Raw genomic sequence first — 15,609 nt, 5'->3', positions numbered from 1 at the left:
TCGCTGTGCGGGGTGGCTGGGCAACATATCGCGATATCTTCACCCCTCTTCAATGGTTGAACCAGAGAATGGAGGTATAACGTGGTCCCGGTTCTTGGGACACCACCGGATAGAAAATCAGGAAATGACGTACTCGAATGAAGAGAGTTCGTGTAACTTCGGTTCTTTATCAGGAAATGACGTTCCCATATGAAGAGAGTTCGTGTAACTTCGGCTCTTTAAATCGATTTTCATTGGTTTGAGCGTTTCCATGGCATTCAGAAATACAACCGCGCAAATCGAAATATTTCTGAAATGCAGGAGCCGGCATCAAACAAAACAGGTACTTTAAGTAGCAACTTTTGTCAAAATATGTGTATTTTATTACTAGAATTTGGTCGCTTTTGAAGTCAGAAGTTGTTTGCAAAGTAATTTGTTTGCGAGTTTTTAATTAATGACTGATAAGGCCGTCAGAGTTCTCCTTGATGCTAGCTAACGTTGTTAGTTATTGGGTTGATGCTAACGTTGTTAGTCACTTTTTTGCATTCAGATACATGTAGGAACATCTATCTGTATTACATGCTTAGACATATCCAATGTTTATCAGTGTTTATTATGACCAGACCATCCTCAAATCTCAAAGCAGAACAGCTATTTATCAGCCTGCCTTTCAGGTCCACAACCCCTGGTACCCTGAGTGTGCTTTCTGCCTACCAACCAGTACCCAGTAGGGGTACTAGTAACCCCTACCTCCTGCTCTGCATCCAGCGCTGGGCCCAGCCTCCTGCTCTACATCCAGCGCTGGTCCCAGCCTCCTGCTCTGTATCCAGCGCTGGTCCCAGCCTCCTATCCCTACCCCCTGCTCTGTATCCAGCACTGGTCCAGCCTCCTAGCCCTACCCCCTGCTCTGCATCCAGCGCTGGGCCCAGCCTCCTGCTCTACATCCAGTGCTGGTCCCAGCTTCCTACCCCCTGCTTTGCATCATGCGGTGGTCCCAACCCCCTTGCTCTGTATCCAGCGCTGGTCCCAGCCTCGTAGCCCTACCCCCTGCTCTGTATCCAGCACTGGTCCCACCCTCCTGCTCTGCATCCTGTGCTGGTCCAGCTTCCTACCCCCTGCTTTGCATCATGCGGTGGTCCCAACCCCCTTGCTCTGTATCCAGCGCTGGTCCCAGCCTCATAGCCCTACCCCCTGCTCTGTATCCAGCACTGGTCCCACCCTCCTGCTCTGCATCCTGTGCTGGTCCAGCTTCCTACCCCCTGCTTTGCATCATGCGGTGGTCCCAACCCCCTTGCTCTGTATCCAGCGCTGGTCCCAGCCTCATAGCCCTACCCCCTGCTCTGTATCCAGCACTGGTCCCACCCTCCTGCTCTGCATCCTGTGCTGGTCCAGCTTCCTACCCCCTGCTTTGCATCATGCGGTGGTCCCAACCCCCTTGCTCTGTATCCAGCATTGGGCCCAGCCTCCTACCCCTAACAGCGCTGGTCCCAGCGTCCTGCTCTGCATCCAGTGCTGGTCCCACCCTCCTGCTCTAGATCCAGCGCTGGTCCCAGCCTCCTACCCCTACCTCCTGCTCTGCATCCAGCACTGATCCCTACCTTCCCCTCCCGCTTTTAAGCATTTTATGTTGAATGTCATGCTGGTTTCAATAAATGTTGATGCCTGATTGAAATATTGTGCTTAGTTACTCTTGAAACTTTCATATTTCCCTCTCAGTCCAGGATCTTGAGGATCAGGCAACCCAGGAGGGTGATCTGAGTCCAGAAGAGTGTCAGGAGGATGTTCTTGCGTCAGGGCAGCAGGTATACTAAATGATGATTGTACAAATTAAATTTAACTGATGTTAGTATTTATAAGTTATATTATTTTGTATCTTTATTACGTAAGTATGCTTCTGGCCTATAAAGCATAAGCAGCTTAATATCGATGTATCCCCTCACCATGTACCCATTAAGTATGTCATAATATCTCTAATGCTGCACAAATCCTTCTCTGTCCCCAAGAAGCAGCCAAAGTTTCGTCCTAGAAACGAGAGGCAGAAGGAACGCAGGTTCCATCTCACACGTTGGCTGTCCATTGAAAAGAAGGTAATACTATGTATCTTTTGTGTTTGTCTATGCAGTGTATCAGTATCTCACTTATTCATGGACACTAACACTTGTATGCATGAGGTGAACCATAAAAATGATATTCGTCCATATAGAAAAGGTAGAATGAGCCTCTTAAAGCGATACAAATTATCTAATGATTTTCTGAACAGATAAATGCATGGTGTAGGGAGAGTGAGGAGCGTTTCGGGCATTCACCTCTGGTGAATGCCACTTGGGTTAATTTCCCCTCTAAGGGAATTGAACCCATATGGAGGCATTCAGGTATTTTGGTAGAAAATAAGAAACAATTTACATGAAAGGGAACATGGCCTTACTACTGTTTTACTCCAATATTATGTTACTGTACGAAAGTACATGCCCTTGTTACTAAACAGTAATTGCCTTCATGTGAAATGTTATTGTTCTTTTGCAGATGTTCATACTGCAATGTTCCATATAAACTCCTCAAAAACCATTTTGGTCGATTATTCCTCCCCTTCAATAATACCAATTGGTATTGTATTTTAAATTGTTAGAAAGCCTGATTAGTCACCTTACCAATTAGTTACAACTTGTAAGGATCGTGCATTTGTGGAATGAGCAACACAGCTAACCGTGTGGGTAGCGGACCAATTTTCTTTGCCAAAATCCCCTGCAATATTCTTCTGTTGGTATTCACTCTCATTTTGAGTTGCTTGGTGGATTGGATGATTGCACTCTCCCACAGGAATAATAAAGGAAAAAAACAACACATATTGGCAATTTTATTACACTTTATTCATTTGACACTGCCAGGGACCTCAGTAGCGTGTGGAAGATCCATATGCAGCCACAACAGCTTGGCACCTCCTCCTCATGCTGGTCACCAGCATGGTCACACACTACTGTGGGATGGCATCCCATCCCTCCAGCAGGATTTGTCGCAAGTCAGCCAACATGTTTGCGTTGGTCACTCTGGCACGTACAGCGTTCCAACGATATGAAATACAATACCAATTGGTTTTAATTGAAGGGTAGGAATAATCGACCGAAATAACGTTTCAGAACTTTTTTTGAGGAGTTTATTGAAGTGTTGTTCTGAGCATAAGCAATTCATTGACTGGGTGTTAAATACCTGTGATGCTGGAGAATATAAGCAGTTTCAGTGTTTTCAGCTTCACTTATCAACACAAAGGGCATTACATTTATTTGGCCGTAATTTGATCGCTTTACAGTTTTGTTACTATAGTTTAGGTATTAAAAAATGTTCTAATAATTTATCATATGATCAATAATACAGTGAGAGATTTGATCCCCTGCTGATTTTGTACATTTGCCCACTGACAAAGAAATGAGTCTGTAATTAGTCAAAAATTGTTATGGTATATTTTACATGTATTTGAACAGCGATAGACAGAATAACAAAAACATCAAGAAAAACGAATGTCAAAATTGTTAAAAAATGGTTAGCATTGTGGCAAAACGTACAAAATCAGCAGGGGATCAAATCATTTTTTCCCTCACTGTATATGTCAGAGTGTAACCTCATGGTTTTTTTTTGTATCCTGACACAGCTGCATTATAATGCATTTTTACTTTTGCACATGTTGTATATGCTTATTGTACTAACAATATGTAGAAGGTTTCATAAAAGGTGATATAAGGTATGTTTGAATATATGCAAAACCTGCTAAATAATCCCAAATTATTTCATTAGGTGCTGAGTGCCTGAAATCATTTTGGACCTGTGAAAGGAAGAGTGAACTGGTTATGGTGTTCAGGAATTCGAAAAGGATACGTGTGGCTGGTAAATATTAATTTATGAGACCAAAGAATAGATAAACAGACAATGGGCCTACTAGAATGCAACAGGTCATCTGTTTTAATAATGTGAGGTATTTGTTGTATTTTGTATCTCAGGTGGACGTTCCATCAACAAGGAAAGGGTTTATATTAACCCAGATATTGAAATAAGTTTCTTGCGCTGCCTTGTGGGGCAGCTTGTCAGACAACATGGTGATTTCCTACTATTATTATTTAAATTTTAAATTTGTGTATGTACCCGATACCTGATTAAACTTAACTGTTGTGTGTGATGATATAAATAATTCAAATTCATTTGACTTTTTGTTAGCCAAAGAAAACAATATCCATGGAGGTCCTTACATGGCCGGTTGCCCGCCACCGTGGTGGCCAGAGGACTTGCCCTTTTCCTCTCCAAACAGTGGTGTGTGTGTAGATCACAACTGAGGTTTTGCTGCTTCAAGCTAACTACAAATCCAATGTCCAGCATCATGTACTCCCCATATCACTCATGACTTACTACTTTTTCCCCCCACATTTCTAGGGGAAAACAGGGGCATGTTTACAGCATCCATACTACGAAAAATCATCTCCACATACAACAATTTGTACGGCTTGACTCCAGATGTTAGTATTCAATTACCAAAATATTTGTGTATCTATGCTCAATTTCATCAGTAAGCCATTGAGAGTTAAGACACTCATCTCTCGTGAAAAAATACACCTTTGTACCCTAAATTCACTCCACCTGCGCCCAAACACTAACGCATCATACCTGCCCTCAGAAAAGTACTTTTTTTATCTTACCCCCACTTTGAGTCTTGAACCACATATTATATCACACACACACAGCTCATTGTACAAACCTGAAGTTAAAGGTTAACTGTAATTTAGGTTCTAGCATTCCTATAGATACATCGGTGTACAGGCTTTAACATTATGAAGCAGGGTTGCAAGCCCCTGCAGTGTTTTTACACTATTTGTGTGGGTTTTTTCAGGTTGACAATGTAGAAATGGAGGTTGCCAGCTATCCAAATAGCTCTGAGGGAGTGCAGCCACTGTAAATTAACATGTAAATAAATGTGAATAAATATTGTATAAAATGAACTTGACTCATACTTAGTCTTTGGTTTTTGAGTAGCCTAGTTAATACAACAGTTATTGACACTTAGTTCCAATCTAGTAATTGGATTGGACAGGGTCATTCCATTCGTTACGATACACAGGGCCTAACGCTTTTGCGCCCACTTCAGGCGTATTTGTTTCGCAATTTGCGTATAAAAGCAAGGCGAGGTATGTACAAACATGCAGCAATGAGGTAAAAACGCAGACTGCCTGTCGCGGGAACTGAAAATGGCAAATTGCGCTTGTCCGTGTCATGCATATAGGGTCAGGGAAAAGTGGGAGTTTCCCATAAAGATATGGGAGGGGATGCGCAAAGTGCGCCTAATTGTGTATTCGGCGGTATGTACAAAAACCGCCTGTGAAAGTGCGCTTCTATTTTGCGTTGAAAATTATCCGCCTTTTAAAAGCAAGCGTAAACCAGGATGCGCAAATGCCTCCTGGTGAAATGGCAGCCGTAACCCGAGCAAGACGAAGACATATATAGGCCAAATGATTTTTGCCACAAGGATCACACTTTTTGAGTTGAGTGAACACGAAATCATTACACGTTACAGATTAAGCAGCCACACAATAGCACAGATACTGGAAGAATACATCGAATCTCCGACTCAGTGTTCACATTCCATTCCAGCAGTTGTTAAACTCCTCGCTACATTACAAATATTGGCATCAGGATCATGTCAAACAGTCATGCTGTTTTGACTTTGGTGGCTGATCCATGATAGAAAGAGAGAAGGACGCCCATTCAATTGCGCTTTTAAATGCTCGCAATGTACGGTAAAGTGGGTGGAGAAAGGCGTTGATTACCTGATGACCTGCAAGTTTCGTAAATACGACGTAAACTAAAGTTTCACAGCGTGCACAATCTGCGGGTTGGCCATGGCGCTAATAACGCTACGTCTGCGAATGAGGCCCACAGTGTTATCAGTGTAATGTAGACAAATGTCTTTATTTTTATGAACTTTATTTAGAAGAATTCCTGCATTAATGATACTCTACAAACTAATACATGGCAAGGCATGTCAAATTTAAATAATAGATACAAGAACAAGTCCGTCCGTCATTTGCCGCTTGTCCCGAGGCGTTCCCAGGCCAGCCAGGGACATAGTCCCTCCAGCGTGTCCTGGGTCTTCCCCGGGGCCTCTTCCCAGTTGGACATGCCCAGAACACCTCACCAGGAAGGCGTCCAGTAGGCATCCTCATCAGATGCCCGAGCCACCTCAACTGGTTCCTCTCGACGCGGAGGAGAAGCGGTTCTACTCTCTTCCCAGATGATTGAGCTTCTCACCCTATCTCTATGGGAAAGCCCGGACACCCTGCGGAGAAAACTCATTTCGGCCGCTTGTATACGCGATCTCATTCGAGAACAAGTACATACAGTATAACATATGAGACAATATGAGACATCAGACAAAATAAAATGCTAAACATCCTCATAGGTAGCTACATCACAGACACATCAGATCCAAATTGTTAATCTGTACACATAAAATTAACCCAAATAAACCCTAAATTACATTTGCAGCAGAGCCAATAAAAATACAACCTTTAATCTCGATCAAAACACCATTGCAATTGAGAACTACCCAAAGTGAGTTACCGGACCTTAATTGGACTACAAATACGGGGTATTCACAATGCAATTGTATTGCGGGCATGATGGGACTTGTAGTTCTTTTTTTTAAAGCTATATTTTTCCATATCCTCATCAAATCGGACTTGTAAAGGAATGTTTAGGTTAATTAGACACCAATAAATGTCACACTTCTAGTCAACACTCACCAATGCAACTTCTACGTACATTGTATTATATTATCTTTAAAAACTCAATTTCTGTTAATATTTATCATGTGTTTCCAACCAAATGCATTAAGGGTGTGATAATGGATCTTCTATCTGAATTTCAAAAAGATAAGAGCTTATATGTGACTACAAAGCAGGTTTTCAGTTAAAAACAATACCACTTCTAGGTGGCGCTATTGAGTCCCAATTCGGGCTAGGGGTTTGATATTGAAAGAGAGAGTTTAACTAACCCCTGTTTTTTACTGTACAAAGACATGAATCTGCACCTTGAAAGGAACTCTTAACCCTAACCCTAATTTTTGGCCAAAATGGCATGCTTGAGTGTGGGTATTAGACACATTTGCAGGAGGAAATCTGTCAGTGTCAGTAGAATATTACAATACGATATAACAATTCATATCTGTGATGATAACATGATGACACAAAATAGATTCATTCAATCATTTGAATATAGGCTATGAGTGCTGTAATCTCGGATTATGGATGTAATTACTAGTCAATCCACAAAAACACATTGACATAAAGTTCGATACCACTGTCACTGCAGCGAACCTTTCTGTGGCAATCGGGTAGCGTGCGTCACCCGCTCATCATTACACCTGTGCCACAACCGATAAGACGGCCTTAAAAGGACGCGCAGATACGCACACTCACCCCGATTGTTGTATGATCAGTGCTGCTGCCGCCCTGCACCATCCCCTTCTCCCCCTTGCTGTTTGTATGTTATATCCATCAGGGGGATATTGCTCCCTGCCTCATATGTCGTGTATGCATGGTAGCATCGAGGAGTCATTCCCTTAGATCAGGGGTTCTCAACGTTTTGGAACTAAAGCCCCCCCAAGTCTTCCACATCATGTGTCAAGGCGGCATCAGTCAACTGAGGATATTCAGTAATCACACTCAACCAAAACGAAGGCAGAGCAAGAGCTAAAGAGGTGTCGCAATCTGGTGTCACTCTTTAATTTGACTAACTGCTCCTCCATGGCAACTTAAATGTATTTTCATGAAGAACACCGAGTAGCCTACATAAAATATTATTGTATTCTTTTCTTGTAAAGTAAACCAATGGCGCCGCCGTAATGATCTCTCCGCGCCCCCCTGTTGAAAACCACTGCCTTAGATCATGCATTCTGCCAAAGTCAAACCATTTCCATGTCATGGTATCAATAAACGCTCAAATCTAATAGGCCTACGTGATTGTCTTTAATGAAATGCATCCATGTCTCACCTATTTCTAAGCCTATACATATGTGTGCAAGGTGTACTTATGCATAGGCTATCTGTATTTGAACGCCATAAAGATTATTGGCTTATAATATGGGAAAGGATTTTAAAATGATATATCCTTCCAGATTGATAGGGGGGTTTATAGGAAACACAGATACATTTGTTTAATTTGTTTATGTAACAGGGCCAATGAAACAAGTTGATTAAACAAACACTTAAAATGGGAAAATAAACAATACAGATGGAAAAATGACTTTTGACATATTGTGGTTGAGTTGGCTGCCGATATCTTTTGGTTGATGGTCTTGGGTGTATTGCTCCAAGTCATTACATACCTTTAAAGTGAAGAAGGGATAGATAATAAAAGTAGATAACAAATTAATAAAAAGATAAAAGTATAAAACTATATATCATTGAATTGTAGTCTGAATGGGCGCATGCTTGCAGTCTTCATCTCCACACACACGTTGCATAATACATGTTTACCTCAAAGTTTCGTAATGACTTTGCATGATCTGTGCCACAGGAAGAGCATCAGATGCCTGATGAAGTTCTCCCTGTTCATGTAGGACAGTTGTCCTTTCATCTTCTTCAAGAGCGAGTTATTCTGCTCTGCCACCTGAGAATTTATTTTCTGGAACTGAGGATAGCTGTCCAGATTGTATCCAATGTTACACCCTTAAATAATTAAAAAACACAACAGTTTCATTGACTCGCATTTGCAATATAAAAAGGCAAGTACCCGGAATAAAAAGCACTGCAAATCACCTGAGTGGTTGCGCCAGTGCAAACGATCCACAAGAAACCAAGTCTCTCTAAAAAAACCTGGGTCCCTCCGCAAGCAGTAGGTTTGCAGCTGACAGGCGTTGTCATATATGACTGTCTTGGGGCCTAAATGGGGTGCACACAGATGATTACGGACAACAAATTCACAGATAATTAGTCACACCAATGCTAAGCAAAACCTGAACTTACATTGTCGAAAACGTGTCCGGAGTATGGTAAACGGCACGTTCACCGACTCCACTTGCTCCATTATTGAAAACCCAAGACAAACACCTGAAGTACAAAAAACATTCCATTGTGTAACAAAACAGTAAAACAAAACCTCAATAACCTTACCAGCAGTATTCATTAATTTCAATAGTGTAATGTCAATGTTCAAGTAAAGTAACCTCACCATGTGTGCAGAACAGGGTGAATATGCCAGGGATCAGGTTAGGGTGTCTGCCTGCTGTCTTCCTACAGTCACTGGCCTCTTTTTTACACTTGTCTGTAGTGTACAAGCCTCTGTCTCTCACAGGAGGCAGATTTGGGAAGTAATGCCCAGGATCCTCTGGGGAAGTTAGGGGTGTCGAGACCGGAGGTGTGGACACTGTTTCCAGTGCCTTTTTATAGAGGCACTGAAAGATGGGTACCACCTCCTGAGGAAAAGTCCCTTCCATCCCAACCAAGCTAAAAAACAAAGGGCATTCCTTGGCAAGTTTCCCTAAAAGTGCTGGTTGCCGCTCGATCTGGCTGTACTTCAATCCCTCCATCTCTGACATCAACTCCCCGAGTTCTCTACTGGGATGTAGCAGAGCACAGGCAGGGGAGTTCTTGCTGACTTGTGTTAAGAGAGGGCGGTAGGGCTCACTTGCGTGTGTGGGTGAAGTCAGGGCCAACTTCTGCAAAAGGGGCAGGAGGAATGGGGCGCTTTTGGCACTCTGTGACATCATTTCCCTGTGTTCTCCAGGGAGGAGCCCGTCTGCACTGTAGCGCTGCAGCAGCTTACGGAGGTCTGGCTCAGGAATCAAAGTTCGCGTTCTGTGACTGGTAAATTGAATGAAGGAGAAACAAATTTAGAAAGGTCATAATAACATAAGGCCTTAATCATTTAAATGTAAAAATTATAGAGGTAACATTGGCGTGCACACACACTGAGACACACAATGATTAAAACAAGAAAATCACAGACTTATCTTCCACTGTTCATTACAGTTTGGCCAGGAACAAGCCTTTCTTTGAGGCCATACCGCTGCTGATACCCCAAAGAGGTGCCATCCATAACAACCTCACTATTGAGACAATGTACACATACATCACATACTTAATTACAAGCTCCAAACATTGTTGTGATATTCAGCCATGGAAAAAATTTAAAGACCACTCCAAAGTCCACAATCAATGTTAAGTGGTCTCTTAATTATTTTCATGGCTGTATATCCAGACCATTTGCAACTTTGTTACAGAACTAACTTGAAGTTATCTTGGCAGATGGGACATTTGAATCCCCAGCTAAAGTCTGCAGACAGAAGCTGCAAAAAGGCTATGACTGCATCCCTCAACTTGCGGTAGGACATCTGGAGAGAGTCCTGTGTCCCTGCATCTCGCAGATGAGTGTTGTACACTTCTAAGAAGTTGTACATTGTTGTGCTGTAACAGATAAAGAACAAACATGTTGAGCACCAAAGGTTTGATAATAATCTGTGTTTCTACACATAATTACATATCATATTTAGTTAACTTGCCTTGAATTTAGGAAATGATAAACATAGTCCCTGAGGACTTCATGGTGCACCATGTATGTGCCCATGTTTAGAATGAAATCACATCCACCATCATAGTTATGAGTTTTGGTACACATTGTGCATGTGAGTTGGTGGCCTTTGGAAAAAACAAACACATTGTAATTGCATTCCATGTACAAAACCAATCATCATGTCAGAAATAAACCTTTGGAAAATCTTAATAGTTCTAGAAAATTCTCAGTGAATACCTTTCACTTTGTACACATGGCATCTGGTGTACAAATGTGTATCTTTCTGAGGGGTCAATGATAATGGCCTGCCACAGTCACATTGTTCCTTGGGGGTGGGATACAGGAGGAACACTCCATCCTTCTCTTTGTGAAGATTAGGAACAGCAGTCCCATAACGAACCTGGAACAGAAATTGAGTCAGAATCGGATCATATACAGAGGGGAAAAATACCTAGACCTTTTACAAAACTACATGGTCAACAAACACATACCCTATCTGGTAAAGGAATGTGAAAGAGGACTGGTTCTGTGGAAACAGCCTCTTTCACAGTGTCAGGGTATAGAGACCCCTCTTTCATTGCCTCCTTAATCCCTAACGATAAAAGGTGTGCTTCATCGTTGAGGATGTCCTGCAGGATTTGCACGTGGCAGCAGTTCCTCTGGTGCAAACGGCACGTCTGACACCTCATTGCGCCAGCACTCACTTTGATGATTGCATATCCATCTTTTTCAACAACAAAGTAACTGCCGGCAAACGGAATACGTTTGACATTGCTGTTCTACAGTGAGAAAGAACAATTGGTGACATGAAGTTACCTACTGTATGGCACGACTATTACCAATTACTGTCACCATTACCTCTGTTGTTCCATTAGTAGCATAACTGTGCTCTGAGAAGAAAATAAATAGTACAGTAAACAACCACTGTTGCCTCCGTAACAACATTGGTCCAAATAACGCAGCTGTTTAAACAAAATGTTGTGATGCTTTGGCTATATTTTAGAGGCATGGAGTAGAGAAGTGAATAATTACCCATTTCACTGGGACTATCCGGGACATCCTCAATACTGGGCAAAACCCCATTAAATGCCTTGATGTGGAGACAGTCCACCCAGGCCAACTCTGTCATGGTCGAGATAACAGATATATTTGTAAAAGGGGAGTTTACATACTGGACATTCATTAACATATTAAGTACAATATAAACGTAATACCATCAAAGGATGTGTCCACGTGTGTAGACAGTGCCAAGATGTGCCTGGCATGGTGGTCATTGCATGAACACATATATATCCACCTGCAGCCCTCTGGAAACTGCATGGCTCTTCTAGTGATTATGGCAAAATCATCATTCTGCCAATTCAAGAAAAGATAAGAATATAATCACATGCTTCATCACAGACATTCAAAGACACTTGCCGTCAAATAGATTATAAAGTATAAAGTGGGCAAAAAAAATGACTCACATTAAGACGCTTGGTGGAATGGTTGAATGTGTTGATGATGAACACTTTACCCTCCTCATCTACCAACATAACGTTTTCTGTTTCCAACAGAAGGCAGATGTATTTGTCTAGATCGCTAGACAGTGGTACCTGGGATGGAATACATAGATATGCTTCAATCCTCTACAGGTAGGTAAACAGAGATACCGAATCTTTAATTCACAATTATCCACTGGCCAAAAGGTAAACATTGAATCCTATGAAATTGTCAATATTTTCACAAATAACTGTCTTACCCTGTTCTCATGAATGGTGGAATTGGCATCAACACCAGCACCAGCACCAGCACCAGCATCTATACCAGCACCAGAATCAGCACCAACACCAGCATATATACCAGCATCGACACCAACACCAGCACCAGCATCTATACCAGCACCAACACCAGCATCAACACCAGCACCAGCATCTATACCAGCACCAATACTAGCACCAGCATCAACGCCCGCATCAACACCAACGCCCGCATCAACACCAACACCGGTATTCACGGATTTCTTCTTGTGGTCCTTAAAGCAACACAAATAGGACAACGTGGATAAGCGATCCTTCTTTCTGAAGTAAAACTGTAAAACATTACTAAACTAACAAAAGATTGGTATTTACAGATTTACGTCTCAGTAGTCCAGGGATACGTTTAACATCATACTTGACGTTGGAAACTTGCCCAGGGAGATCCTGACTTAGGGCCTCGAAGGCCCGTCTTTTTTTAGATGGTCCTTAAATACAAAACAAACAATAATCAGTTACTTACACAAACATACACAAACATTTCACGATAATAATAACAACATATAATGAGGTTAGTGGCTGGGTGCAGTGCAGGGGTTAGTGGCCAGAGGCCACTAAGGCCTAGGGGTAGGGGTAGGAGGCTGGGACCAGCGCTGGATGAAGAGCAGGAGGGTGGGACCAGTGCTGGATGCAGAGTAAGAAGCTGGGCCCAGCGCTGGATACAGAGCAAGGGGGTTGGGACCACCGCATGATGCAAAGCAGGGGGTAGGAAGCTGGGACCAGCACTGGATGCAGAGCAGGAGGGTGGGACCAGTGCTGGATACAGAGCAGGGGGTAGGGGCAGGAGGGTGGGACCAGTGCTGGATACAGAGCAGGGGGTAGGGGCAGGAGGGTGGGACCAGTGCTGGATACAGAGCAGGGGGTAGGGGTAGAAGGCTGGGACCAGCGCTGGATACAGAGCAGGGGGTAGGGCTACGAGGCTGGGACCAGCGCTGGATACAGAGCAAGGGGGTTGGAACCACCGCATGATGCAAAGCAGGGGGTAGGGCTAGGAGGCTGGACCAGTGCTGGATACAGAGCAGGAGGCTGGGACCAGCGCTGGATGTAGAGCAGGAGGCTGGGCCCAGCGCTGGATGCAGAGCAGGGGGTAGGGATAGGAGGCTGGGACCAGCGCTGGATACAGAGCAGGAGGCTGGGACCAGCGCTGGATGTAGAGCAGGAGGCTGGGCCCAGCGCTGGATGCAGAGCAGGGGGTAGGGCTAGGAGGCTGGACCAGTGCTGGATACAGAGCAGGAGGCTGGGCCCAGCGCTGGATGCAGAGCAGGGGGTAGGGCTAGGAGGCTGGACCAGTGCTGGATACAGAGCAGGGGGTAGGGATAGGAGGCTGGGACCAGCGCTGGATGTAGAGCAGGAGGCTGGGCCCAGCGCTGGATGCAGAGCAGGAGGTAGGGGTTACTAGTACCCCTACTGGGTACTGGTTGGTAGGCAGAAAGCACACTCAGGGAAAGGCAGGCTGATAAATAGCTGTTCTGCTTTGAGATTTGAGGATGGTCTGGTCATAATAAACACTGATAAACATTGGATATGTCTAAGCATGTAATACAGATAGATGTTCCTACATGTATCTGAATGCAAAAAAGTGACTAACAACGTTAGCATCAACCCAATAACTAACAACGTTAGCTAGCATCAAGGAGAACTCTGACGGCCTTATCAGTCATTAATTAAAAACTCGCAAACAAATTACTTTGCAAACAACTTCTGACTTCAAAAGCGACCAAATTCTAGTAATAAAATACACATATTTTGACAAAAGTTGCTACTTAAAGTACCTGTTTTGTTTGATGCCGGCTCCTGCATTTCAGAAATATTTCGATTTGCGCGGTTGTATTTCTGAATGCCATGGAAACGCTCAAACCAATGAAAATCGATTTAAAGAGCCGAAGTTACACGAACTCTCTTCATATGGGAACGTCATTTCCTGATAAAGAACCGAAGTTACACGAACTCTCTTCATTCGAGTACGTCATTTCCTGATTTTCTATCCGGTGGTGTCCCAAGAACCGGGACCACGTTATACCTCAGAGAATGTCTAATACGTCTGAATTTCCTTAGGGAGAAAGAAGCGGTATATTCTTAAACAGGTATCACTTTTACATGGTTGTGTAATTACGGTATACGACATGGAATATGACATCACTTATACTCATGCTACCTGGTCTGATTTTGCATAAAAAAGATTGTGTGTATTAGAATTTAAACTTGGAAATAAACTTGAACCCAATAAAGACCAGTATTCACATTTCTGTGGAACCAACGTTTCGGTAAAATGTTGAAAAGTGCGACATCTACTGAAAACCTTGAGAACTGTTGCTCAAATTAGCAAGAGACAGTTTGTGTGAGCGCAAACTGGCAGTTTGTGTGAGCGCAAACATTTGTTTGTGTGTACGTTTTGTTGGAACTGTAAAGTAGGTAATTAACTGCAGGACATTTAGCATTACATTTTTGTAGTGTCAATTGAGATCGTGGATTGTTAAACATCAGCACATTCTGCTTGTTCGGTGTGGATGCATCACACCCACACCTACACCCCCCCCCCCCCCCCCCCTCACACACACACACACACACAGGCGATTTTACTGCAGGTGCATTTGCACCCCTTACTGTTGGGATGAAAACATTTACATTTTCAAATGAATGTAAAAACCCGATTAAATATTTTGTGAACATTTTTAAGTGATGTCAGAGTTGTATGTTCTATCATGGTTTGTTGTACTGTTGGACTAATTATACATTTTACATTAGGCTACATGGCACGCACACCCTGGAATATGATTGACCATTATCTGATTGGCAATGTTTTGTTACGTAAGAGAATAGAAATCCTTACAACTCGTCATTCAGAACGTACTGTAAAGAACGTGAATCAATACCTTTCTTACTCCACATCGCATTTTGAGGAAATATACCCCAGCTTTGATTACCAAAGGAAATGTATTTAGTTTAGCAGGTTCAAAGGATTTCACATGGCTATTCTAAACAGTTTATATGTTCAAAGGCAATTTTAATGCAGTACGCCTGCACTTTGGGTAGGCTATTCTGACAGTTCGAAAACAACAGCCTTCTGATCCAGAATATCAGCTGTCCTGAAAACAGACCAATGATTCATATGCCTATAGCCTACAAAAGACAAGTACTAAAAGCTTTGCCGGATAGGAGTGACTGAAACAGGGAGTGTCCAGGGTGGGAGGAGTCTGCCACAAAGTCCTCGCTCGCCTCAGGGTCCTCGAGGTGTGCAGGTCCTCGAGGGAAGGCAGATTGCAGCCAATCACCTTCTCCGCAGTGC

At 43.1% G+C, this 15,609-nt stretch overlaps 2 protein-coding genes across 7 annotated transcripts; one reads left to right on the top strand and one right to left on the bottom strand.

Moving 5' to 3' along the window:
- Positions 1–84: 84 nt before the first annotated feature.
- On the top strand, positions 85–4,963 carry LOC146254192 (uncharacterized). Of its 6 annotated transcripts, XM_084678813.1 has the most exons (9): positions 93–322; positions 1,696–1,781; positions 1,983–2,066; positions 2,240–2,351; positions 3,766–3,855; positions 3,969–4,064; positions 4,183–4,275; positions 4,396–4,478; positions 4,850–4,963. In XM_084678813.1, the coding sequence occupies exons 1-9, from the start codon at positions 295–297 to the stop codon at positions 4,913–4,915; spliced, it is 738 nt and encodes a 245-aa protein (XP_084534939.1). In that variant the 5' UTR covers positions 93–294; the 3' UTR covers positions 4,916–4,963. The 6 variants fall into 6 exon arrangements, 1 of the variants encoding a protein (XP_084534939.1); XR_014731937.1 differs by lacking the exon at positions 2,240–2,351 and having other exon boundaries at positions 85–322; positions 654–1,781; XR_014731939.1 differs by having other exon boundaries at positions 94–1,781; positions 1,986–2,066.
- Positions 4,964–8,165: 3,202 nt separating this feature from the next.
- LOC146254191 (uncharacterized) lies at positions 8,166–14,242 on the bottom strand. The gene is made up of 17 exons (XM_084678417.1): positions 14,096–14,242; positions 12,639–12,751; positions 12,269–12,541; positions 11,994–12,122; positions 11,742–11,880; positions 11,560–11,649; positions 11,386–11,417; positions 11,019–11,306; positions 10,765–10,927; positions 10,517–10,652; positions 10,245–10,421; positions 9,968–10,063; positions 9,187–9,821; positions 8,982–9,065; positions 8,775–8,897; positions 8,493–8,684; positions 8,166–8,341 (listed from the first exon to the last, which is right to left on the bottom strand). Exons 1-16 carry the CDS (start codon positions 14,121–14,123, stop codon positions 8,494–8,496), a joined length of 2,697 nt encoding a protein of 898 aa, XP_084534543.1. The 5' UTR covers positions 14,124–14,242; the 3' UTR covers positions 8,166–8,341; position 8,493.
- Between the last annotated feature and the right edge of the window lie 1,367 nt (positions 14,243–15,609).

Source organism: Hypomesus nipponensis, chromosome 17 (assembly GCF_054491055.1).
Source record: "Hypomesus nipponensis isolate SF chromosome 17, ASM5449105v1, whole genome shotgun sequence".
In the NCBI taxonomy this organism is placed as follows: Eukaryota; Metazoa; Chordata; class Actinopteri; order Osmeriformes; family Osmeridae; genus Hypomesus; species Hypomesus nipponensis.
Note: the sequence above shows the minus strand (reverse complement) of the source record. Positions and strands in the feature narration are given on the sequence as shown.